Genomic DNA, 27,643 nt, shown 5'->3' with positions numbered 1-27,643 from the left:
AAATTTGTGTCTTTAATCATCACTTTGATATCACAGTTGCAACAAGGAGAGAAAGACTAAAAATATTAAATAGTTTTTTCTCCCAAATCCTTGCCAGATAAACTGGAAGCAAATGGCAACAATGGTGGAGAGCATCTCAAGAGTCAACATGCGAGGCTGCAGAAACCTCAGCTGTCAATAAACAAGGCTGCAAAAAACAACTCCTGGAGTTTTCCAGCAATATGCTAACAAAGCATAAACAGGCTGGTGGCCACTGCAGGATATAAGGAAGCCAAAGGAGAAGCCAGTGGCCTCTACAAGCTGCTCTAGAGAGAGCACAATACATCAGCAGTGACGTGGAAGGAGATGTTTATCCAAACCCAGGCAGTGGCAGTGCTATCAGTTTGCAGTGACAAGCCAGGTCACAGAACAATGAGATAAAGGGATCCAGGCATTGTTAGGAGGTTTGGAAGAATGTGTATTTCAGAGTTCAGCAAGATGGAACACAGGGAAAAACTCAGCCAGAAAAAAACGTGGCTATTATTTTAATAGCTGAGTCAGAAAGCAAATTTTAGTAGAAACAAATGGGATAGTCCAGTAAAGCCCCAAAGAGTCGAGGGGGACAGCAGGTACTACAAGAAACCTCTTTTTCTTAGACCTTTTCTAAAGCAGAGCTCAATGCCGTGTCCTGTTCATGGAAAAAAGGGATCTGGGTGTTGTCTCAATTTTTGTTTAATGCAACATTTGCTCTCAGTTCATTTATTTATTTCAGCTGTGTGAAGAAACATAAGAAAAGGCAGCAGAAAATTCATTACCTGGACTTCTTTGAGTAATTTAGACACCTGAATAAAATTGAGTCTCGTGTCAATGGGACAGTAAACACATTTCATTGCCAAGGGCTGATAGGGAGCGAGGGCATCCAGGTAAGAGAAATCGGGTTCTGGAAAGAGAAATGTTGCAAACATTCAAAGCCCATTAACAACAAAGATGGCCCAGTTCCTCTCTGGTTCCAGCCTAGCCAGAGCTGTTTTTCAGTGTTAATTCTGTCCCAGATTTCTCTTCCCTTCCTCCTTCCCCCACCCATTATTTTCAATTAATTTGATGAAAATTACGCCCACAATTAATCTTACCTTAATCAAGCAACAGAGCAATACTGTTTCATTTGAACACATTATTGCATGCTTTTTAGAACAAATTTAATCAAGACAAAAACATCATCTCTTATTTTTAATCAGCTCCTGTAAAGGAAGGCAAAATGTAGACATTTTGGGTCTTGTAAGGTAATCCAAATGGCAAGTTGGTTTTCACTATGACAAAAATGCAGCATGAAGGTCATATCTTGATATATAAATATATATATTTATTCTTTTGAATCTAAGAGCCAGGTTTAGGCTGGTGGGAACCCAAGGATCCTTTTATTACTGGATTAGAGGTTTGCTAGGATAAAGTCAGGCACTGAATGAGCTTTTACTCCCACAGAGAGTAATAAAACATTGAGAACACTACAGAAAAAGACTTTGTTTTTGGTGAATGCCAGTTGTAGATCTCAGGTGACACTGTAGGATTCAGGTAACCTCTTGATTCCGGGGGTCACCAACTAATGGCATGGAAAAGATGATGCCAATCCTATCTACCTGATAACTGTGGGATGGATGGCATAAAGGGAATGCTGGAAAAAAAAAAAGAACTGGTATTAGTTTGATAAGTACAAATTGGGGAAAAGAGAAGGGGATGCATAAAAGCCTCATCTGCTGGATGATCCTGAACCGCAGGGCCTCACAGGACACCAGGCAGAGTGAAGTGCAGTTCAAGCCTGGCTGGAACACAGCAGGAGGAATTCTCTGGGACCTGCTGAGGCTGTGAAAGGATGAGCTCAAAGGAAACTGAAATTCAAAGACTCCAGTCTAGATTTAAAGAGCCATCTAGGATGTTCTGACATGGCAGCAGAGCACAGCACTGGTTGGATTCCTCATGCAGACAGCAAGAAAAAAATCTCCTTCAAACCTTACCAGAGGAAGTTCAGCACCAGAGTGACATCCAACAGAAAGACAAGTTAATTGCTCACCTAAAAATCTAAAAACCTCAGAATCTGTTGCTGGCCACTGAGCACAACGTGGGGGTATTTACCCTGAGAGAACAGAACATGGCACCAGGCAATGATTCAAATGTTTGGAACTGCCAAAGGGATAATTTTCCCAAGTTTAAAGGAATTGTCAGAGTAGCGGCCTGGGAACATTAAAGTGAGAAATATTAACAAAAAATGAGAGTTGTGTAAGGACGTGCACATGAAGCCATGAATCCACAAAGATGAAATAAAAATTACACTGGTCAAAAAGCCATATTAGTTAAAAGCAGATGTGGTGGTGGCAGTGAAACAAAGCCTAAAAATATCGATGTAAAAATGGCATTTTATGTCAGTTAAGTTTAATAGCAATGAATAGAAGTTTAAAAATAGGAATACTGAGAAAGTTGGTAGCTGAAGAATGATCAGTGATCAATTAGGGTTAAATCAGAAAAAGTCATTAGGGAAAAACAGAAAGCTTAAGTCAGGCAGAAGTTCTCTGCTGGAGATGCGCCATGAAATTGTAAAATGTTTAAAAAGTTACCAGAAGGGAGATTTTCCATCCATCTGGGGTTGTGGAGGACACAGAGATTTGAGGCAGCACCTGTTCAGCATTTCTGAATCAGCAGGTTCAGATAATGTACAGATACGGATTTTTGGGCTAGGAATCCCATATAAAATCCAGTCCAAAGCCTCTTTGAACTACTCATAAGGACAGGAGAGCCTTGGAAAAGGGAGAAATTCTAATGAAGAAATCCTAACACAGGACTTGGAAAATTTAGAATGTTAAAAACACAACTTGAGCTGGGCTCACAGGGAACTCATGTGACACACAGGAACTGCTGTTCTGAAACCACCCAAAATCCCAAAGTCACCTGTCTGGAGGCAGAAAGTGCTTGTCAAGGACACATATTGACTTTTCCTGACAGAATCACAGGTCTTTAGCTTTTCCCCCAAGACTCCTGATTTACTGTTGTGTGACACTTGAGTTATAAAACCTTCCACTGTACGGCACTGACGTGCATGAGATGGTTTTAACATCTCCCAGGGAGCTGGTTTTTAAAGAAGACTTCTTTATACCATGTCTTCTCCTGGAATTTCTTTGTGGCTCAGTGGTATTCGATATTTTTAATCAATAATCTCCTCAATACTGCTCCAGCAGTAATGTCTGCAGGTGACACCAGCCGGCAGAGCAGCACCACAATTCCCTCACAGCCAGGTCCTGGCTCCTGGCTGCTTTAATTTATATTCTTGTCGTTGTTTTTTACATTGCAGATTGGAAAGGTGGAGACTGACTGGTTCCTGTGGCGTGAACAAGCAGTGCTCACTAACAATGCAGGATGGTCTGTAGTTTAAAGGTTCTAATTACCAGAAACCAGGAGTTTTTCACAGGAAAAGCTACAACATCATCTGCTCTCACACACTGCTCCAATGGGCCAGGGCTCTTTCAGAACCACAGGAGATTTTAGCTTAAAACAGAAAAGCAATTTAGTAATGGAAATCAAAGGCAGCAATGGAGGTGCTTCAGATTTTCACTGGTACTAAGAACAGAAGAATTTAATCTGCTAGGAATTTCTATAGACATGGATCACAGAATCATTTAGGTTGGAAAAAAATCTCGAAGGTCATCAAGTCCAACTGCCAAACCCAGCACTAAACCATGTGGTTTTGTTCCAGCTGAGACAATCATAAGGAAACAGGCCTAGGATAGACAGCCATAAGGCAGTAGGACCATCCTGCCCAGGGGATGTGCCCACAGACAGAGACAAAAGCCACGGATAGATAGAATTTAGGAAAAAAACACCACAAGCATCTGGAATCACTGTGCACTCCAAGGTCACCCCACCTAAAGCAGCTCTCAACTGGAGTTTCACTAAGTACAAACTGGGAATGAATCTCCAAGGCCACTACTTGCTGCACCCCCAGGTTGTTAGGAGTGACATTTAGATGCCTTAACAACCTGCCAGGGCCAGCCTCTGACAGAAGTGCTCGATTGCCTCGGTTCACTGAAGGATTAGGATCGCACACAGAAAGGTCAATTGGCTCTCTTTACAGAAGACACAGAGTAAGAGTTCTTGCCATTAAAGGCCAGTTCCTGACACCCTGGGCAGCACATTCACAACATGATTAATGCCACTTGTTCCCTGAGGATTCATGGAATACACACCCCAGCAAAGGCTCTGCACATTCAGGCTTAATTGAAGTCCTGACTGGAGCAGAATTCACTATTTCCAAGATATCCATATTGCAATTTTACCCAATTACTGTAATTAGGGCATGTCTCCTGAACTGCCTCAAAGGTCAGGAGGGATGGGCACTGCAGCAGCTGTGACCTAAGTGCTGAGGTTCCTTGCACCATTTCCCAGCACAAAACCAGTCTGGCTTTAAGTTCCCTGCAGGAACTCCCTCGTATCTCCCCTCCCATTGAATAGGGTTAATTACACACTTCAAATCTCCCCAAATTGGCTTAACAGTACCATGATACCATCACACTTTTTGGTGCCAATATTGTGAAAGAGTCAAAGGGACTTGCTTGTCACTAGCCTCAAGTCTACAGTTAAAAGAAGAAAGAAGGAAAGAAGGAAATAACCCTTTCCCAGCCCTCTTTTCTTCAGAAGGTTTTGTGCTTTCCAGGAGCTTTCCTGTTCACCAAAAACTGGAGGAAAATAAGCTTAACAGTGGGATTCCATCCCACCCTTGCTGTGGGAGTAGGTTTGATCTGTTCCTCAGGGCTCTCCTCCTCATTTCTAATTACTTCTTCCAAAATTCCACACTTTTTTTACCTGGCTAAGTCATACAGAACACACCTCCCATTATCCCAGAGCTCCTTATACACAAAATCAGCAGTAAGGACCTAAAGGATTACTCTTTGCCTTCTCATATCAGGACAATGGCCACTGCAGGGCTCTGTTTGGGTGACACATCAGGTATAAATATACCTGCACAGAACCCCAGTCCGAGGGAAGGCCTTGAAGGATTTTTAATCAGGGTCAGCACTAGAAGCAGATGGAGAGAAGTGGAGGAACTTAAAAGACCTGTTGAGCACTGAGAAAGGAAACGGCTCCCCTGGGGAATGAGCCAGAGCTGTACCTTCAGCTACAAATGTGTCTGTCAGCCCAAAAACATCTGCACAAAGCTCAGCTCAAAGGCAGAACAGCTCAGATCCCTGTGCCAGGGCTGTGTGGGGTGCCCACTTCTGGGACAGCAGAGAGGACAGAAACCTCTTTAGAAACATTGCCTGATGAAAGGGCAGGAGAAGGGATGAAGAAAGGTTTGTGGTTTCAGTGGAACATGGAGAAGTGTTTCTCCTTTCTGACCAGCAATCCATTAGGTCTTGCCTGGGTTTAACTTGCAGCCAGCTGCTCTTAATTCAAAAATTAATTTCCTGTAGGCATTTCACTGCTATGTGTAACAAAGATTTTGCTCAGTCGTGGCAGGAATGGACTCTGCATGGCAAAGGTTGGCTCTGCAGGGCCACACTGAATTAAATGGCACAATAATTACATTTGTCCCTGCAGCCAGTCCCGGGGCCTTAATTTAGATAAGCTCCTACTGAAGTCAAAAACTTCTGTCCCAGAACAAATGAGTAAAGCCCCAGGGATGTGGCCACACTTAACCAGAGTGCACAAGCTGTTAATTTGATAATGATATCAGCATTTTACTTACCTGTGAATATAACAGTGTTCAAGCTGGATTTTCCCCAGAGCTCCATGAAATGCACCACATCCCCAAATCTGAGAGAGGGATGCCCAGTGAACACAACACAGGGCTGCTTGAAGTCATTGCTGAAGTCTCCATGGATGCTGGGATAGTGTTTCAATTTGTTTGTCTGAATGAGCTGAAAGAAAAACAGAAGTCCAGACATTACCAACTTTTCATGCCTCTGTGCGGTGTGTTTATTTACATGAGATTACAAATGTTCTACAATTTATTCCTCACTCATCACAGGGTCCCTTCCTGTATACCCCTTAGATTTTTCCAACAAATTTAGTCATGACTGTCGTAAATGTTATGAAAAGGAAGTCAGAGCATGGGGCCAGGTGCCTCCAAGTCCTTGCTCTCATTTCTTTGGTACCAGCAGGATGGTGACTGGGAGGAAACTCTGCAAACACTCCCTGCTTCGAGTTCCCTGGAGTGAGCAGAGTGCTCAGCTGCCAAATTCACAATAAGCTCCTTTTTCCTATTTGCCATGTCTGCAAAGAGCTCTGGGCTCATGTTTAACCTGCTTTTCTTGCATCACAGCAGTACCAGGCACTTTTGCCTTCAGCAGAATGTTGCAGAGCTTCCTCAGTCTAAAGGGTTCACACAAAGTCAAACCTGCTGAAAAAGAACAGACTTTCCCTTCCTGAACTATCTCTGAAACCAGTAACAAACATGAACTAAGAGCACTAAGATGTTTTGCAGACACAGTGCAATCAGCTCTGCAGGTGGAACAGATTTCTTTGCTAAGATGGAGAAGTTTATTTATCAAGGCACTTTTCAAAGAGTTATGCTTTATTTCTCCTGTCACTGTTTTCTAATCTGCAAAACAAGGTGCAACTTAAAAAGCAATTTAATAACCAGGCTGTGAAGCACTTTCATGCAATATTTTGCAAGTTTTTGCTTGGCAGGTATATGCTTCCATCTTCAGCCTGAAAATAACTGTAAATACAGTTTAAAAAGCAAGGAATTTAACACATGGAATCACAGACTGAACAGCTGAGATAAAAACCAGCGAGATAAAGAGTGTGAGGGAGGGAATGGTGCTTCCTTTGTCAGCCAGTTTTTAAAGGAGGCTGGGCTGTTCAACAAATCATAGAATCATGGAATGGTTTGAGTTGGAAAAGAATCTTAAAGCTCATCCAGTGCCACCCCATGCATGCAGGGACACCTTCCACTAGCCCAGGCTGCTCCAAGCCCCAGTGTCCAACCTGGCCTTGGACACTGCCAGGGATCCAGGGGCAGCCACAGCTTCTCTGGGCACCCTGTGCCAGGGCCTCACCACCCTCACAGGGAAGATTTCCTCCCTAATATCTCATGTAAACTTTCCTCACTTCAGTTTAAGGCCATTTTCCCTTGTCCTGTGTTACTTTTTACCATAGCAGGTCTAAGGTGCCTGCATGGAAATGAAGAGAAGCTGAGAATTCTCAGCAACTTGTGCACCACAAAGCACCTCAGAATTCAGGTTATTACACAGTGCTGTAGATGCACGCGGATCATTTCCAAGTGGATCTTTGAAATCATGGAGGAAGTAGAAACTGGACTACACTTTCTGCAGTTTACAAGTAATAGAAAATTCCTATTTAATCTTCAAGAGGGAAATTGGAAAAAACCCATCCAATAACTGCTCTGGCAGTTGATAGGCACTGAATGTCAAAAACATTCCTGCAATTATACTGGTAAAGATTTCTGATTAACACATCTGGAGTGCAGGGTTTAGAATCTAAACTTAGCTTCAGTAATAAAAACTGCAGTTTAGCAGACAATGGGTAAAACAAATTTGAATCCATAAAATACTGACATTTAAATGAACTTGTAGGAAATGGCCTCAAAAAGCTTTTCCATGTTGTTTTTTTTTAACTTTTGAGGGAAGCCAAGAGTCTCAAAATTCAAGCTGCAGAAGCAGTTTCAACTGGGTAAACTGGAAAAGGAGGATGATTTATATTTCAAATATTAAATGGGATGTGTGACATTCCAGGGGAAAACTCCTCCAGGGACAGGCAGATAGGTCATGGAAAGACATTTCTACAGCCAGCATTTATCTAAGACACTCCTGAAAAATCATGAACTGTTCTTCCAGCATCTTCTCCTTCAAATGATTTATATTTGTATGCAGCATTCAGATCTTTTGGACGATGTGAGAGCAGCACTGGATGTGGAAAGCAGTGAACAGCTCATTTCCCTGCCATACCTCCACAAATGTGTGCTCAGCAACATAAAAGCTGTATTTTCTTCAAAGCATTATGGAAGCTTCAAATCCCCTCCGACTGCTTTGTAAAGAGACACAGGATCTCTAATCCAGTTTTCAGGAGCTCGTTGGTGATGGTTCTTTTTTCATCTTTTCTTTTTATCTTGCCAGATCTTTTCTGATAAGTCTGGTGAGGCTCCAGAGCTCTGCTCACAATCCCTGACTCTCACAGGTGGACAGAGTAGGGGTGAGAGGCTACAAAAACAAGTTTAAAAACATTCTGCTCACTCTAGTGAGGAAGCAGCTGCTGGATTTTAGTGTCTACAGTAAAGTCTCTTTTAATCACCCCATCAAAAATATATGGAGCTGAACTTGCAAAACAGGTCCAGCAAAATTTCCCAAATCATTAAGGGGACCGAATTGGTAATGATTTGTGCAGGTTTTTTGTATTTCCAGATGAGATGAGGTGTGTAAACACGACAGCCGTCACTGTGCCACTGTCAGACCTTCAGCCTGGGCCAAAACCAATGCTTGGTATTGAGCCAGCCAATATTTAGGTTGAAAATTTCGTTTCTGGAGAGCACAAGCAACATTCAGAGCATTTTTTTACAGAAAGAACCACTATTGATTGAAAGCTTAAGAGATAGGGGCTGGTAAAGTACTGAATCAAGAGTGAGAGCTGTGTTTTTCTGAAATCCCAAATGGTTCTGTTTCCCTTTAAAGCTGTACACTTGATTTACAGGGTCAGCAACTGCTGCTATAAACAGGATAAATCTCCAGAGCCTTTGTGTACCCTTTGTTGAAGTGAGCCAAGATACGCTGATATTTACTCTGTGTGTGTGTGCTCTGTATCCAGAATCTGGAACAGATGTGGCTCCTATCAGGGAATGAGAGATGCATTTATTACTTCACCTCCCTCCCTCCCTTCATCAGATCAACACTAACAGGGGCCTAATCCTACCACAGAACGTCCAGAGTTGGAAGGGACCCCCATGGATCGCTCAGTCCAACTCCTATATGGTAATATTTACAGTACAATTCTATACAATACTATGAAACAAACCATAATACTACACAATCACCTGATTCCAGGTATTTATTCAAATGTGTTATGCAGGAACTGGTAAATGGTGGAGGGAATCAAAGATGAAGAAGACAAATTCTGGTATTTAAGACCACAGAATCAATATTACTCCCACCCTGGTGCTTTTTTGAGTCAGGAAAAAAGGGTTTTTGCAGCCATTTCTTTTAGATGTTGCTAACAGCATCCTTAATAAGAGCACAGTAAATCCAAATTCTCCCTCCACTGGCAAATACTGATCAATACAAATTACCTCTCAAATTTTATTGTTGCAGACATTTAGAGGAGTCTGGATTCACTTATTGTAGAGCCTGAAATTGTCCATGTAAAGATTGAACAGAGAGGAACAATTCAGCTACAACAATTGAGCCATTCTTTTATAAATATAAAGCCTCTACCTCCACAGAAGGGACAGTGCAGAGTGTACAAGCCTGTTAAAATTATCAAGGAGACCCTGAATTCCTCATCTGGGGCTGTGCTGGGATGGGATATTCCCATATGGAATTTGGTAAGACACCACACATTGGTTCTGGGATACCAGAATAACAAATCTGAGCTAAACAAATTACTGGTTTATGCTCCACAGCATTTCAGCAAGGCACTGGGGAGCTTCAATCTGAGCCTCTTTAGACAGTTGATCCTTGGATATAATGGATACAGGACCTTGGAAGTGAAAACCACCCCCTGCTTTGCCAGCCTTTATTGACAACTATTTGGGATCTCCAGTTTTTAGCTTTGCAGTCACAGCAACTCCTCCCTCAGAAAAACCTTTAAAAAGAAGTTCTTTTAGTTTGTGCACCAGTAAAAGGCTGCACCAGTAAAAAACCTGGACACTTCATTTTTATTAACTTCTGCAAGAACTGATGTCCAAATCCATCCCTACTAACCTGAAGCACTTCAGCCCACATTCCTTGCTCCTAACAGAGGGAAAGTATTCTCTGCTCACTCAAGACTGGATGTTAGGAAGCAAACTGCCACCACAAGAACTGTACCAGGACCGTGTAGATGCAGATAAGATGAACATCTACTGCTCCATTAAAGTGGAATTAAACAAGGAGGGAGAAATGTTTTGGGTTCTCTGCAGAGCTGAACATGTGTCTGGTTTTATTCAGCAGAGCAGAACAAGGAATGAGTTCAAAACACGCAACATAAATCATAAAAGTGGAAAATTTCCATGCAGAGAGAATGCAAAAGCTTCAAACAACTGAATGTAGAGAGTAGGGAGAAATAAAAATAGTAATTGTAGAGACAATGAAGATGCTTTTATTTATCCTCTTGTGACAATAATAAAGGCATAGTTAAGTGAAATGCCAAATACAATCACAGCTGATTAAAGGAAGGAATTACTCTGTTCTACTCCACATCAGGCACTGCTGGAACTCATTGCTGCAAGGGACAACATCGAGGATTTGGGCGATTTTTTGCCTTCTTTGTTTTTAAATCTTGCTGTTTATACAACTAACAGGAACATCAAATTTCAGGACCAGCAGCATGCTGGGCTGGGCTTGTTCTGTGGATAATTAGAAGCTTATTTCCTGGCCTGTCCCTCTCTGATGTATCGTGCCAGCCATGTTATTAATGCTTCCTAAGAAGTAAGAGGCATGTCTGAGTAATTCCCTATTTTCCTCCAACAACTGAGCAGTTAAGCACATCTTTTCATGATGGGCAATTTCAGCACAGGTTACATTGCACAAGCCTAGCATTACTTTGAAAAAAGCCAAGCAATTCTCCACTAACAACATCTCCAACAGAAACCATCATTCACTGTCTGTTTCTGATACTCATTAAAAATCCCCTGAAGTGCCAGTAAGCAAAGCTCCTGCCTGCATGGGGGGGTTGTGGAGGCCCAGGATTGTGCTGGGAAGAGATTTTCTGGATGTTTCACACTGTGTGAATGAAATATGGTGTCAGGTGTGAGATTTTGGAGATTTAAGAAGGAACCCAAGGCTCGTGCTGAGCACTGGGGTCCTGGCATGGATGTCCTGTGGGGTGTTCCATCCTACACCTGCAACACGCACGTTCCTCCCTCTGTGCAGGGAAGCTGATCTGGGAGCCACTGCTGGGAGGTCTTTCCTGCATAATTACCCTGATCTACACATGAAACACAGAGCAGTTCTTGCAAAGCTGCTTCAATAATTTGGCAAAATCTCACTATCAACAGGCCCCAAGAGAATATAAAACGTCCTAGGAATTAGAGGACAGAGTTATCACTCTATAAACACAAAGACCCATCATATAAGATGGGTTAATTAATCCAGTCTTTGACAGCTGCATGTTTGGCTTCTCATTTTTGGATGGGTTTTCACTTAAATCTGCCAGTTCCAGTGAATATTGTGAACCAGAATATGGGCTGTCAGTGAATCCAATGACACTGTGGATCAACAAGGACACCCCAGAAAGCAGGGATGGAGGGTAAGACAGAGAGCAGAGTCAGCAGCAAGGCTGCAGAGCCTTGTGCTCAGAGAATTTGGAATTGATTTATCAGTGGGAATGAATTTCTTGATTATAAAATAAGTGGTGAACAGGTGGCTTGCCCTGCAGTCCACATTATTCTTGGTAACAGATTATACATAATTCACTGCACATCCTGCTTGAAACACATTCAAGCATCTGGAAAGAGTGAGGGCTCCTGGTCAGATCCTACTCCCAACAATGCCTTTGAAGCACCTACAGATGATAGATATAATGGGTAATGGCAGTTTCCAGAAGAAGTCCCTGGATGAGATATCTCAGAGGAAAAAACACCCAGTGTCTGTGAAAGCATTGAATTTCTGGGCTCTTAAACCTGCCATGGCCACTCTGCACATCTCATCAAACAGTTTGGACCACAGCAACTAAAGGAAGCAGTTTTCTGGGTCAATGCCTTACAGGAGTAGGATTTACCTAAAATTCTCAGTCCTGTTTCTGCCTCTTGTTTACTTCAGTGGAAAAACAACCTGTTCCCAAGGAAGAACTTCCTGTCCTAATATGTGAGATAACTCTGAAGGCATCAGTTATACCACTTTTATTTAATTTCTGGTTGGCTAAAACTTCCCCTCAAATTATTATTTTGTTGCAGGGAGGATCAAAATCCCCTCACCACACATTGCAAGGAAATCCTCCAAATTCAGAATCCTCATTCCTTTTTGCTTCATTACAATGCTCAAGTAGTTTCATTTAAAATTGCCACTGACAGCACTCAGTGCTGTGAACTTTAGATTTTGATACAAAATCTCTCTTTCAAGATACCATTCCTCCTGCAGCAGACATGGTGCTTGCTTTATTGAGGGAGGAAGGAATTGGCATGACTAAGCTGGCTCTGATAACAAGCTCTTAGTTTCACAGACTTGGAAATAAACTGCTTGGACAAAGGGAATGCTCGTGGTTGCAGTTGATAAGAGCAAACATCCCACACCAGATCTCCTTCTGCGGGGGAAGGAGTGAACCAGGCCAGCCTGTGCAAGTGATAGGATGGAATAAACAGGGTAATTTTGGAGTTGAGGGAACACCATCACTCATTCCTCCCCCACGCTCCCAAATTCATCACAGAAAGCAAAGGGAAAAAACCACTTTTATGACAAATTAAACAAAACTTAAATAGCTGTAGATGGGCTCATCAGAAAAACAACAGCTACGCTGTGTGGACTGTGATCCAGAAAGTAAACAAGATTATGGTTAACTCACCTCAGCGTGGGGAAAAGGAGGTTCTGGAAGATACACCTTTGTTTGTTTGTTATGACACAACCTTTAAAAGAAAAGGAAATCAGCCGGGTTAGAGGTGCAGCACATCCTGCAGCATCTGCTGCCATCTACTGTTACACTCCTGGAGAAAACCCGTTTGGGATCTGAGGCACCAGGTGCAAAATCACCCATCCGTCCTGCTGCTGCCAGGGTTTCTCGTTAGAGGACCAACACCTACAGGACACAACACCTCAACTGCAGCAGGATGGCACAGAGAAGGTGCAAGGCAGCTGAAGGTAATTCTGTACACACTGGAATGGAGCTCCTGAGCTGCTCAAGACAAATCTGGAACTCAACATCCACAGCATTTCCTAGGCCAGACCTCAGCAGTTTTTGCAAAGCCAAATCATCTGTCAAGAGAAAAATTCCACTGCCTCATCCTCGGCAGTGACTTGGTCCTTTTGCTCACTCTAATCCAATTCCCCTGTGCATTTTATTATTGCAGCTACAATGCTGGTAAACTACCTCTCCCCACGGCCCAAGGCTCACTGTGACCTGGCATTTTCCATCAATCACTTATCTTTAAAACAGAGATACTGAGAGCTGTTGATGAGCTCTGCCCAGGCTCCTGATTCATCCTATTACAGCAGCTAAAAAAAGCTGTTTATCAGAGGTCTGGGTGACGTGACAATGATCTGCAGTGACACTGTCCTGGTGGCTTTTTCTGGGAAACACTGCCTGGCTCATACTTGCACTTTATTAAAAAGAAATGAGCCTGGGTCAAACTAATTTTGATAAAGTGTAAGGGATACTAAGACCAGAACATTTCCTTTAGCTGGGTAAAGAGTAGAATTACAAGGCTGGAATCCCTGAATAGCAACCACAGTTCTGACCCCAAACCTCTATTTTACAGATCAACCTTTGCCTCCATTTCCATGTAAATTCACCAGATTTCAATCCTCTTTACAATTCTCCTGAGGGATGAATTCACACAAGATTTCCAGGACCTGTCTTTTCTTTCCTGAACTCCAAAATCCAGAGAGGAAGAAGAGAAAAGCTACCTTACTGTATTTAATATTCTAGAGCATGTCTCCATCTGTAAGAATTTGGGAAGTGGTTGGGCTCTCCTCTCCAGGGCTCACAATCACAGAATGGTTGGAGTTGGGAGGGACCTCCTGAGATCATCAAGTCCAAGCCCTGCTCAAGCACTCTCAGCAGAGCAGATCATCCAGGACTGTGTCCAGCTGGATTTTGATGCCTCCACAGCAAAGTCTCCACAACCTCTCTGCACAGAGGCTGCAGAATCACAGAATCATGGAATGGTTTGGGTTGGACAGGACCTTAAAGCTCATCCTGTTCCAACCCCCTGCCATGGTCAGGGACACCTTCCACCATCCCAGGCTGCTCCAAGCCCTGTCCAACCCGGCCTTGGACACTTCCAGAGGTGGAGCAGCCACAGCTTCTCTGGGCAACCTATGCCAGGGCCTCCCCACCCTCACAAGGAAGTATTTTTTTTCCCAATATCCCATCTAACCCTACCCTCTGGCAGTTTAAATCCCCTACCCTGATGGAATTTCAGGTGTTTGAATTTGTTCTGCCAGTGGGCCTCGCTGAAGAGACTGAACCCTCATCCTCATTACTCCCCATCAGGTGTTTCTACACGATTATAAGATCCCCCTGAGCCTTCTGCTCTCCAGGCTGGAGAGTCCCAGCTCCCTCAGCCTCCCCTCATCTCCATGGCCCCGTGCTGGCCTTGTTCCAGATATCCCACATCCTTCTGGTACTGGGGAACCCAGAACTGGACAGGACACTGCCCACGTGGCCTCAGCAGTGCTGAGCAGAGCAGGATCTCCTCTCCTGACCTGCTGGCTCTGCTCTGCCTCATGCAGCCCAGGACACTCCTGGCCTTTTCTTGCCACGGCTCAGCAAAATTAAGCTTGAAAACTCTATTTTGCTTAGCCAGGGACACGTGGTAGATTTTGGGGGGGCTAAGACTTGCAAACAGGCACAGCTAAAACTCACTGAAGTCAGGAACATAATTTACTCATTAGTGTAGGCACCAAAAAGCAGAGATTGGGTTTGCACATTCTATAGGAAATCATCCTTCCCTAATTATAGAACACCCACCCACCCCGGTGACTCGAGGAACGTGCTCACAATCCCAATCAGGTGTATTTTAGAATCTGTCAGGTAGAGATAACCTGCACCTGCCTCTTCCCACAGCTGAGGCTGCACTTGGGGCTGCCCTGGGACACCTACCACTCAGCAAAGATCTGGGAGAACTCCAGGGAGCTGTTGGCAACAGGTGAGATGAAATAAAAGGGGACGTTGGAGAGTCCTGCAGAGTCAATGTACTGATAGAGGCACTCCAGCAGGTCGTAGATCACTCCAGAGGGGTAACAGGGAACCAGCACATTTCCCCCATTCCGGACAGTCATGGCTGAGAGAGAGACAGACAAATCAATTCAATGGGTTCATATTTAAACTTTTAATAAATTTCTTTCATCCAAATATTAAATAAAGCAGCTTTTGCATGAATTAGCACAACAAACTATGCACATGAATTGGGAAGAAAACCTCTGATCATTAAATACATTTATTTTCTGCCTTCTCCAAGCTCAGTGAAGCAATTCTACTCCTTTAGCTGGGGGCACATGACAGCCTGAGCACATGGAAAACTCCTGACAGGAGAGGGCGGCCGTGCACTGGCACAGGAGGATAAAGGAGTGACACAAACCACCTCAACATCAAAATAAACCTTGCTCCGTTCCTCAGCTGTCCCCCAGAGGGGAAGGACAACAGCTCCCAGGCCTCAACCAAAAGCACTGCACATGGTGAGCTGTTCTGTGCTTGGATTTCAGACGAAAGGCTGAAGGTTGTGGTTATTTCAAACAGCCTTCAGAGCTAGAGATGGGTGATGGAATGTTTGTCCTTTTTAAAAACTCTAAATATTTCTGTCCTTTCCATATAACAAGAACAATTTAAAACTTGCAGACAGCATGGGACTAGATAAAAATGAGGAGAAGAAAAAGGAAAAATAGGTTTACTCTGTAATTGAGACAGATCTGAGCACAATAGCAAAAGCAAGCAGAGAGCAAACATTGTGCTCTTTTGGCAGAATGAATTACAAAAATGCTGCACCTTCTGGGAAAGGAGAAATATTTGTTCAGCTCAGTGAGCAATTTCACCTGTGGTCGTGGGGTAAAACCACGACCTATTTTTTAATTGCACTGCAGCAGCAGTAACATTATGCAACAAGCATTCCACAGCAAGCTGTGGAAGAGCCTGAAAATACAAATATTGCATCCCCCCAAAATCACTTCCTTCACTTCTATTTCTTGCTGAGCTTTGTTGGGGTATGAATGTAGCACTTTAAGGGTCTTTTTGCCCCTGATGGGGCAAAATCTTCCTCAAGGAAGATTTTTCTGGCTGAATGTTTAAGTTTTACCGAGTTCAGGGAGAGGCCCAGCCTGGTAGGATTTTTCACATGCATTTGTGGTTGTTTTACTCCTTGTAGCAGTCAATGCCTATGACATGGTGCTATCAACAACTGGGGATAAACAAGGGGCCTTAGATCACTTGTAATACAACTGCAGGGTAGTGGATTTATTTCTCCAGGCCATATACAGACTATACCATCAAAATATTTGTGGATATGAATAGCAATAGTTCACATTTGTCTAGAACTCGAGATGTTCCCAAACATCCCAGCAATGTGTGGCATTATCCCCCTCACATGAGCAAATCTGAACTGTCCCAGCTGCAAACAGGATGTGAAGAGAGCATTGAGGAGGTTAAGAACAACATTTTCAAAGCCATCTGGAGGTGGAAATTGAGGCTTTGGCTCCAGGGCCCGAATTTGCATTGAGTCATTACGCACCCAAAAATGCTGCAGAGGAAAGGAAAGCACCTACACCCACTGCAGCAGGAATGGTGCACAGGCCAGGGATGGGATGCAGAATAGAGGTTAAAGAATGTGTTGAGGCCACAAAAAATGTGAGTTCCATTCCTTGGCAGTGCTTTGCCCTTGACTGGGGGCTGGGTGCCCACCAAAGCTGCTCTATCATTCAGCTGGGCAGGGGAGAAAATGTAACAAAAAGCTTGTGGGGAGAGTTAAAATCGAGGAGGGATCAATGACTAAATTACCATCATGGACAAAATTGACTTGTGGAAATTAGTTTAATTTATTATTCCTCTCTCCACAGGGCACAGGTCCTGCCAGGACCCTGCTCCAGTGTGGATTTCCCATGGGGTCACAGCCTCCTGCAGGCATCCCCCTGCTCCAGTGTGGGGTCTCCAGGGGCTGCAGGTGGACCTCTGCTCCCCCGTGGGCTGCAGGGGCACAGCTGCTTCTCCTTGGCCTGCACCCTGGGCTGGGAATCCCAGCTCTGCTGCCTGGAGCAGCTCCTGCCCCTCCTCTTGCACTGCCCTGGGGGTCTGAGGGCAGCTCCTCACATATCCTCACTCTCCTCTTCCCTGGCTGCCATTACTCCTGCACAGTAACTTCTTTATCCTTCTTTGCTGTTATCCCAGAGCCTCTGATGGGCTTGGCCTTGGCCAGCAGTGGGTCCATCCTGGAGCCAGCTGGGATGGGGGAAACTTCTGGAAACCCCTCACAGAAACCACCCCTGTAGCCCCACACTACCAAAACTTGGCCATGCCAAACCCAATACAGCCTGAATTTCCAGCTCTCCCTTCCTCACAACCACTGGTTCTCTGGAAACCTCAAGCCTTTTCTGCTGAAAACAAGCCCAAGTTCAAGATTCCTGCGGCCACAGAGGAAATATCGGAGGGTAAAGTCTTGGAGGAAGTGCCAGCTTGAGTTTCTGTCCCCAGCAAAACTACAGAGCTGGTGAGCAATAATGGATATAAAATCACAATCTAGGGAGTGGAGAACGATTCCAGCCAGGTGCCCACCAGACCAGGGATCCCAGATTCCACAAAGGGATAGGAGTTTCCTCCCAGCTTCTGCAAAACAAGGGGGAAAACCTTTCCAAGCATATTGCTTTCCACACAAGCAGCAGGTCCAATATGGCTCTCTGCAGCATTACAAAGTTGTCAGTAAGAGGACACATCTATCTGAAAGCTGTTTAAAGCCCAATTTATCTCGGTGACTGATGGATGCTCTCTCTTGATAAAAGTTGTGTAATAATCTTGGCATTTCAAATTTAGTCTCCTTCAGTAGCTCCATAACAAGTTGTACAATTTACAACTCACAAAGAGATCCTTGCTTTCCCAACAGCTGCCGCCACAAGGTCAAGTTGGCACCTAAAAAGCAAACTGTGCTCTTTTCTGCTCTATAAACACACACAGCCTCACACTCACACAAAATATCACCAACTGTCCCCACAGACAGACTGGCAGCTTTGCTGCTGGTGCCCAGGGCAATGTAGAAATAAAACTGCTCTCCTTGAGCTGCAGAGTGCTGGTGCTGCAGTGCTGAGCAGGGAAAAAAGGGGTGTGGGGTAAACTGAGAGGAAGCTGGAGGTGGGACAGCGTGTGGGTTCAGTGCTGCACACACAGGGTGGGGAGGAAATCAGTGTGACTTAGGAATCCTGGGAATCAGGGCTGCAGCTCCACATGCTGGGATGAAAACAGAGATTGAGGTGCAATTTTCACACTTCCATTTCTGTGCTTCACATCACTCCTTCACAAACATGCTGCTACCTCCTCACACACAGTGTTGGTAAATTTTGGTCTGCTTTACAGTTTTTACCTTGTGTATTCTGAGCTGCTGGTGCACTCCCCTGAACATTTTGGAAATGGGCATAACCAGATGAAAACTGCTATGCTCAGCCTGCCTACTCAATTGATTTTCCCAGTAACACATTGCTTTTGGACCTTTCTACCTCTTTGAAAGAAAACTGATTCTCTATTTTCTTTTCCTGATGTTGAGTACATAAATATGGCTGGTGTCATGTAAAAGGCAGTCCTAGAACTGCATTAATATAGAATTATTTAATTTCCTCAGATTGCTGGTTTTTGGCAAGTACCACTCAAATTCCACATCCTTACAATGGCATTATTTTAAGCATGTATCTTCCTTTGGTCTTTAATGATTTTCTCATTTCTCTGAGTTTGTCTCATTCAAGACAGAAACTGGCGTGAGGACCTGCAAAACCCTGAAAATAGTTCAGAATGTTTCTGTAACCCAGAACAAGTTGTGCAGACAAACAGCCACCTGCACTGACACATGTAACACGTTTATTTATACACAGTCAACATCTGGATTCTGCTTTGGCCCAACTACAGCTCGAAGACTTTAATTTTTAAAAGCATTTTAATTAACAGTCTCACTCTTGTTTACTCAGAATGATAGGAGGGGATTGTGCCACCGTCTGTCAGGGGGACAGTGACCTCAGTGAAGGTCCAGGAGGGACAGAGAAGGGCAGCACATCTGGATTGACCAAAACAAGGTCACCAGGGCTGATCTGTGGCAGCTCACAGGGTAATAAAATTCACAGTGTTTAAAAACAATGAAAACACAGATGAAATACACATACACACATGTAAAAACACACATTTAGGAAGGGAAGTCACAGGTGTTAACACAGTTTCAAGGGGAGGATGAATTGAACAAAACCACTGAACATCATTAACTACACAATCATGACTAATTCAGGAAATTTCTGAAATAAAAATACTTAAAGACTATGAGAGGAAAGTATCCTATAATCTCACCCTGCTCTCCTACTCTTCTCCAGGTATCTGTACCCAGTCCCTGTTGGAGCCAGGATGCTGGCAGAGAGGATCTTTAGTAAAACCCATGATTATCATTCTTATAAAATGCCAAAACGTGCTCTACTAACAGATATTTAGGATCATTGAATGGGTTGGGTTGGAAGGGACCTTAGGGATCATCCAGTTCCAACCCCGTGCCATGAGCAGGGACCCACTCCACCAGACCAGGAATTTAGTCTGATTTAGTCTTGTCATGTCTTTTGGTAACCTTTGTCAGGATCCTCCCATCACAAGCTTTTTATTTTTATTTGTAAAAAGTAGTGAATTTAAAATAAAGGGAAGATCTCTGATAAAAGAACAGGCAACACAGAGCAGGACAGACATGGGAAAGTGGTTTGATGAAAGAAGGATGAGAGCACAGAGGAACTGAGCAGGGGGAAGGGGAGAAAAGGAGAGAACGGCACTGGATGTGACATTCCAAACAGGCTGGAAAATGCTGCCATTCACACTGATATCACAGCTTTGCAATTATCAGCTTTTCCAGCTGTGAAAGCGTCTGATTAGGTTTTATATTTCTGGGGGTTTATAAATATATCATGACTTTTTTTTTTTTAAACAGAGATTGTGCTGTTTGCTTTTGATATATTTAAAAGTCAGGTGTAAGAAGGGAAGCAGATGTGCTTGTTTTCAAAACTGAAAGTCATAAAAAAGCATGTAAAGATTTCACTCTGGCTGATACACAGGAAGGAAATAGTAATATCTCAGCTGGGAACAATATCCAAAGCCCAGGCAACATGTAGCCTGTTGGCAGCCAAGTGACATACTTAGCAAACCAGGGGCAGCAGATGATTAAATCTCATTATACCTGTTCCATTCCAAAACATTTTAGGTACAACTTGTGTCTCTCCAAGCACTTACTGTATTAATGACATCAGGAGCACATCGTAAAATCTAAACAGGTAGTTTTATGCCAGGAGCTATAGCTGGACAACTTATTCAGTTCCAGGAATCTCAGAATTATTTCCCACCCAAAGCCATGAGTAAGATGATAAAACAGGCAGGAGATTTCTCTCAGTGACCTACCCAGGTTGCTGCAGAACTCTCCCACCATCCCATCGGGGTTGGCAGTGGGGATTTGGGTCAGCCCCGTCAGGATGAGAACGTCGCTGTTTTTAAGAGAAGCCTGGTCCATAGGCTGGAACAGAGCACAGGGAAATAAAATCAGGAATGGGAGAGTTTCTCCAGGCAGGACATGATAGATACAGTCACCAAACACTTTACACTTCACATTCCTCCATCTGTGCAAACCTAATTTGTTTTATACTGGTATTTTATTAAAGCAGAACGAAAACGCAAACCCATCTCTCTGCATCAGCAAACAGAAAGTAGATATTCAGAAATTATACTTTAGTCTGATACTCAATACATATTCTTGATACTGAAAATTTAGCCTGATCCAATCTTGACAGGGTAAAATTCACTTCTCTCTCTGCAGATGGTGAAAAGGTAACTTTGAGCCTCACTCTGGGTTGGGATGCCCTTCCCACAGCTACTGATCAAGCAAAAGGGGGCAACTGCTGGCAGCTGTGTGGTATTTCATGGTTATTTACTCTCAATAAACAACTCTCTGCAGTCTCACCAACCAGGAGAGATTTCTGCCAGAAGAGACAGATGAAGAGATTTCCTCTGCTGAACCTCCAAGACCACTGTAAGGTCAATTCCCCTGCTCACAGCTCTCCAGAGCCATTCTGAAGCAGTTGAGAAGGACCCTGCTCTGTTAAACATGCAGGGGAATTTCGTATCAACTCTGACAGAACTTTAAACTGTGCACCCCCTTGTAGGATCAGACCTGACATGTGAGATTTATCACAATCTTTGACTCTCTGTAGTGTGTCCATGAAAATGAAATGCCAATAATGCAATAAAAAATAATATGGAATCTGCCTGTGATAATGTACATAATGATTATGGCATATTAGATCCACATAATTTCAGGTGCCATTGCACTGAGAGGGCCTGCATTGATTTTCGTGGGTTAATGTAAAGAATATGTCTTAAAAGGCTTTTAGTGACATGTCTGAACCTGTGCTGTCAACTCCTGTTCTCCACTTCAGTGGCAACGGTGTCAATTCCAGCCTCAGGAGAGGGGGAGGCAAAATTTCAATAGGAACCATCTGTCAGAAGAACAGGGAACAGTTAATTGTGCCAGGCCTAACTCCCAATTCATTGGGAAAGAAACTTTGGATATGTTCAAAGGACATCCTTTTTAAAACAAAAACCAGTGACTGTTTGCACACACTGATAAAAAATGGGAATTTCATGATGAACTGCTCACCATGATCTTATGGAGAAACAGGATGGACAAACAACTTTTCACTCCCTGAGGAAAAAATGATTTCTTGCTCACAATTCTGACTATGTGCCACTCAAGATATTGTTATCATTACATATTGTCTGTCAGACATCAAAGAGATGATGAAGAGCTGCTTGGCAGCTCCCAAACCCCATATACAGGAACACCAGATTGCAGCAGCCTGTGCTGGTGCTCACAGGGATCAACCCCAGGGCAGAAACTATCCATTGTCTTCAAAAAGCATCTGGAAGCAAACGCAAGACAATGATGGTATGGGGTAACATCTGTGATGTGGTAAATAACAAGAAAAGTACAAACTGAATGTGATTTTAACTATCTGTTAAGCTATTCCTTCTAAAGATGTGTTAGGATAAAATGATCAAAGTGCAAGGGACTGGATGGTAAAAAATGAGGTTCTGGAAAGCACGTGGGACAAACAACACCATCAGCAGAATGGATAATTCAGGTTCCATCTCCTGCTGGCAAATGGAGGTCCCTCAGGTTTCAGGGAGGTTCACAGAACCTTTTCCTGCACTTTTAAAGCTCAAACTGCCCTGTCTGACCGCTCCCACCTCTGCAGGGAGTGCAGCCCACAGTCCATGAACGGTTCACTCACACCCCATTCCCTGCCACTGGGAGTTAATTTCCCTAAAAACAGGGATTTTACCAGAAGCTTCCAGAGAAACGTTCACCTTTGGGAAATGATGAAGCCTGGCCAGTCTGACCTCATAAACTGAATCACCATTTCATGTCAATGAGAAGAAAACATTCCCAGTTACCAAATTACTCCATACAGGGCAAAGTTTGTCCTCACAGGAATATTCCATTCACACATTGTCAAATCTTGCTGCTCCTTCTCCAGGAGGGGAGGAGTGAACACAGCCCAGGATGGAATGAGGCTGATTAGAAACAGGGATTTAGAGGCTCTGATACATTTTGTACACCTAAGAATGGCCCTACTATTAAGGATCATTTATCTGCTGTAGTTTCTCAGCTGAGAACAAGCTTTTAAGTGAGGGATGCTCAGAAGCAAAGCTCTCCAGCAGACACCCACCTTGGGGGAAATCACTTACTGATCAAAAACCTGACACATCTTCTAAATTATTTTTAAATACCTCCTGCAATAATGCTTTTAACTATTTTGACAACTTCTGAAGCGCACGGCACTGCGAACTTCAAGCCATTCTTTGCACTAAGAATTTATGGATCTAGAGAGAATTAATTTACTGGAAATTACATCTACAGCACTATAAAGACTTTGCCCTTAGCAGAGCAGGGTGGAAAAGTTGGCAGCCAGTGAGCTATCATTTCTCCCAAGGAAGGATGTTTCAGAAGTGATATAAAGCAGTCTGTGAGCTGTCTGTGAAGACTCTTCAGTCAAATATGGATTTTTAAAAAAAGTCACTAATGCTCTTTTGTTTAACTCTGTTGAAAATTTCCTCTTTAGATTGAAAGACAATTTCACAGTTTTAAGTTAACATCAAATCAACAATAACAAAGAATTTTAGTTATCTTTCCTTAGCAACTATTGATACCTGTCACTTGTCAGGGTATGTCTTATCAATGACCATTAAGTCCAGGCACTGATAACACAGTTACCTTAGTATGGCCTCTATCCTAAACCTGATCCCAGCTGGAATAACCCCTTTTTTTGAGCAGAGACAGTTCCCCCTAAAGAGACTAAGAAAAGTCAGGGGCTGTACCTGAGGGTGTGTTGTAAGCAGAGAAGATCCTGAAACGTAAGAAACCTTTTCATAGTGTGACTGGATAATCCAATTGGAACTCCCAAGAGCGTAGCCTGAGCTCAGAGGGGTGACCTGCACAGCACCAAACAGCTCCTGAAACACACAGTGAGAGACATTAACTTGAGAGAACCCCAAAAGAAGTCAGGACAGGTCATTTTATCATCAGTGAGATAAATTTAAAAGCAGTTCTGCTGCTCAAAGCCTTTGTGAAGCTGTTCTGCTGAGAATTACATCTGCTGGTTTTACCTACCCATATCTAACAGGACACACGTTCTGAGATAAGCTTTTCCTGAGGCAGAGCCTCCATAAAGTCTCTCTTCTGTGTGGATTTTATGGCATCTGAGTTCACACTGAACAATGCCTCAAAATGAAGGAATCAACCAGCGTCTTGATGCTCTGCCTGACTCTGCTGTACTGAAGAAGTTTGTGGGAGCTTTACATTTTTGAAGACTCTATTCTCGTTTAGCCAAAGTAAATTGGTATTGGCCAGCAGGCAAGAAGGAAGGACAAGTATTTCTCTACTGACATAAAGCTCTGCTTGAGTTGCAAATTTTACTGTGGGAAACAAATTTAACCTCAAACTCACTCACTTTCTAACTTTATTTCTTTTAAATGCTACCTGCTGGTGGATTTAGAAACAACACCCTGCAAACTCAAGCCACATTTTAGTTTCAGTGTAAGCAACCAGACAGTTGTCTCCTTTCCAGGTGTCATTAGGAAGTATATTCCTTTATCTGTACCCAGGAATGTGGTACACTTATTTGGAGAAAGGAAAATCAGCCTTCATGTACAGACCTCCCTAATGTGATCCACCTTCTTGTTACTGAATAACAGAACAAGCATCTGATTCATGCAATACTAGTAATTTTTCTAGTATTTCAATACATATTTGGATGCCTTGAAAAACAAGGCAGGGGGCCTTCATCCCTCAGAGTGTATAAGCCAAGGCTCTAAAGTCTGATTATTTGAAAAGTTAGCTTGGGAAGAGAAAAAAAATGGGTTTTTTCCCCCAGTAACTATAAAAGAATGATTGGCTCAGATGCACAGATCTAGAATTGGGGGAGATGCATCCACACTGTGAGGACAGTCAAAAATGACACTCAAAATCCATGGATAATGAGGAGTCACAACTTACTTTAACCCATATTTTTATTTTTTATGACCTCTGAGCAACAAAACCAGGTGTCATGGCTCACACAAGAGCAGGGATCATGGTCCACTCGCTGCCTACAATCCATACGGGATCTGCAGACTATGGAATTGTTGGTTCAGTTCATTCTGGAAACTACACTGGATTATAGTCAACAGCATTACAGACAATAACTGTTAGCTGGGAGCCCTGGGAAAGGAGCATCTCAAGTTCCCATTGAACCATTAGGTTTTGTTTACAATCCCTAATTTACAGTACGAAACAAAGTGGAGGCTAAAGCACTCAAAAGATTCCCAGAAGTGAGATAGGGGAGCTGGGAAGGGGATGTGGCTTAGAGACAGAGAGGATACATTCACTCCCTGCATCCTTCCAGCTCTCAGTGGGCCAGCCATCAGCTCCAAATTTGAGGGCATGCCACCTTAAAATTGGCCTCCCCAAGAGGAGAAACAAATGGATATTCCCTGATTTCACCAAACAAGAGCCCTTCCTGGGAGGCAGACTGAGGGTATAATCCTGTCTTGCTTGCTTAGGTTAGGGTAACTAAATCCTACACAGGATCTAGAGGGGAAAAAGAGCTGGGGAACAGTTGTTGGTGTTGCCCTGAGGGCAGCTGTCCAGGTACTCACGATTTTCTGGGAATAGCCCACCAGCTGGATCTTGCTGAGGGCTGCGTTCACCTCTGGCATGGTGTAACACTTCCTCCACATGGACACCTCCACCGCGTCCTTCAGCGGGGCCGGCAGCAACCTGCAAACACCAGTGGGATGTTCTGTGGGGATCCAGAACAACAGCTGGTGCTGGACCAGCTTCTGCAACCATTTGCATTCTCCAGATCTTAGATTTTACCCTTATAAATTTTTATTTTCAACGTGCCTGGTGCTTCAAAGTGAGGAGCAAGACTTTCTGCCTGCTGAGGAGCAGAGATACTCTTCCCACTCTGCCTCACCCCAAGGACTGCCCTCCTCCAGCTCTCTTTGTTGCTGTTCTGTCCAGCCCTTGCATCAAAGAAGTAGCTGTGTTCAAGGTGTTATCACAACTCTTGAGGTATTTTCTCCACTGATGAAAGATGCTGGCTGATCTGAGATGTCAACATGAAATGCACCTCCAGCATTGGTAGAGAGGACTGGGATCTTGGATCAGTGTCCATTTTTCATATCCTAATAACCTGAATATTATCCTAATAATCTGAAACAATCTGGTGATTAAAATGCAGGTATCAGAACACAAGCAGGGATGGCTCTGCCCTGATTTTTGCCCCTGGTCTTTTCCAAGAGCACGTCTCCCTGCAGCTCAGCTTCCCTGCCTTCAATCCCACTTCCCTCCCAAGTGCCCTGGCAGGGATACACAAGCTGACATTGCAGAGCTCTTTGAAATCCCCTCCACGGAAGTATTTAAGATGTTTTACACCAAAGTAAGATCCATCCATTCTGCTCCTCACAGACACTGCAAGTCAGCTGGCCGGCGTTGTCAAGGGAAGAAGTGAACTATAATGTCACAGGCTGGAAGAGGGATGGCTAACTTCTGGGAAATAAATCTTCCTTAGCAACATGAACTAAGGCAGGAAGCAGCACAGCTGCCAAATGCGTAAGAAGAATAGGATTTTTTTTTTGTATATTAAACCAATGCTAAATCAAAGGCTAATTCAAACCAATTTCCAAAGATTTATGGAAATTGGTCAAGTTTCTTTGATCAATTTGTTTAAAGGAATTTAATTTATTGTTATATCTACTAGGTCAGTGAACTCCTCCATAATTTAAGATACTGAAGAAAGGATTAAGGGCAGCTCTTGCCAAGACCACAGCACAGGACCAGAGCGATAACTGTAATTCCAGCACACGCTGGCTGAAAGCACTCCGTGCTTCAGGAAACAAACAAAGCCTTCAAGGTCTTTGTTGGGAAGTCGTAAGCAACAAAAGGCCACACAATGTGGAGAGTTGTCCACCACTGCACTGAAGCAAATTGCCTGTAAAAGCCTTTAACCTACCATAAGAAGCATTTAGTGTTGGATGCTTTCAGGAGCTGCTCTTCTGGGAAGAGGAAAATGTTCCTCCAGGTAATGGAGAAAGTGGGGAATTATCCTTGGTGATTGAAGTAAGTTTCTCTTAGCCTTGACTGGCTACACTGTGAAAATACTCTGATCCCTGGCAGAGACCAGTGGCACCAGTCTCCAGTGGTTTCCTGTGGCTGAGTGGCACAGAGACAATGAGGTGCTGGTCCCTCAGATGTGCCCCTGTCAGCATTCAGTCTGTCATCTCACTTCTAAAATCTCTACAGAGTTACCAGAGGATATTTTGTGGTCTGGAGTAAATCTACCAACACCATGGCAACATCCTGTTATGGATCACCTCACAACAACCAGATGCATGAGGGCAGCTGCTGGGACAGCCACAGACAGGGAGGTACCACAAATCCACATGGTTGAGGGTGCAAAATTCATGCTTAAAAAATGGAGGGATTTGTATTCTTCCCTGGGATCTGCACAGAGACAATCCTCCTGGTCAATGCAAAGGGTGACATTTCATGTATGACTTAAAATCCCAGAACTGTTTGAAGGGAGAGGAGGATGGCAGCACCAAACTACATCAGACCCTGGCCTCTCTCAAGCGCTGCTCAGCCTCAGGAAATAGCCTGTTTCAAACACTTTAAAACATATAGGAAACCATCAAACAAGAAGTCAACAGAGTGCCTCTCATAAGGCAAACTTGCTCTTTACCCCCTGAATCCCAATCAGTGTGAAAGATATCCTGGCTGACATCTACAGAGCTTCCTCGAGACTGCTCATTTGAAATAAAACCCAGTGGCAATAAAACTGGCTAAGCAATTAGTTCAGACTGGATCTGATAATGGAAAAATGTAAACCACTATAATGAACTTATTATATTTTATACAGTATTTGCATTTAAAATGCTCCAGTGCTTTATCTAATGAAGATGATAATACTTTGTGTTTTATACTAACTGTTTGGAGTAGAACCAGCTGAACTGTAAAGCAGTAATGGGGATTGATCAGCCTGAAAAATTAAAGTTAGACTCAGAAGTAATAAGT

At 43.5% G+C, this 27,643-nt stretch overlaps 1 protein-coding gene across 2 annotated transcripts in view; it reads right to left on the bottom strand.

Annotated features, from left to right (window-relative positions):
* The window catches only part of INTS9 (integrator complex subunit 9), a 60,487-nt gene that overhangs the window by 14,136 nt on the left and 18,708 nt on the right, over positions 1-27,643 (bottom strand). For both annotated transcript variants that reach the window (XM_082303018.1, XM_082303019.1), the window contains exons 7-13: positions 25,225-25,345; positions 23,407-23,541; positions 20,434-20,545; positions 14,929-15,109; positions 12,673-12,733; positions 5,708-5,879; positions 795-919 (exon numbers count right to left, since the gene is read on the bottom strand). In XM_082303018.1, the coding sequence (XP_082159144.1) occupies positions 795-919; positions 5,708-5,879; positions 12,673-12,733; positions 14,929-15,109; positions 20,434-20,545; positions 23,407-23,541; positions 25,225-25,345 (907 nt within the window). The remainder of the gene's footprint in view (positions 1-794; positions 920-5,707; positions 5,880-12,672; positions 12,734-14,928; positions 15,110-20,433; positions 20,546-23,406; positions 23,542-25,224; positions 25,346-27,643) is intronic.

The sequence above is a fragment of the Coloeus monedula genome (assembly GCF_965178545.1).
Source record: "Coloeus monedula genome assembly, chromosome: 2".
Classification (NCBI taxonomy): Eukaryota; Metazoa; Chordata; class Aves; order Passeriformes; family Corvidae; genus Coloeus; species Coloeus monedula.
The sequence above is the reverse complement of the archived record's forward strand: the minus strand, read 5'-3'. Positions and strand labels throughout refer to the sequence as shown.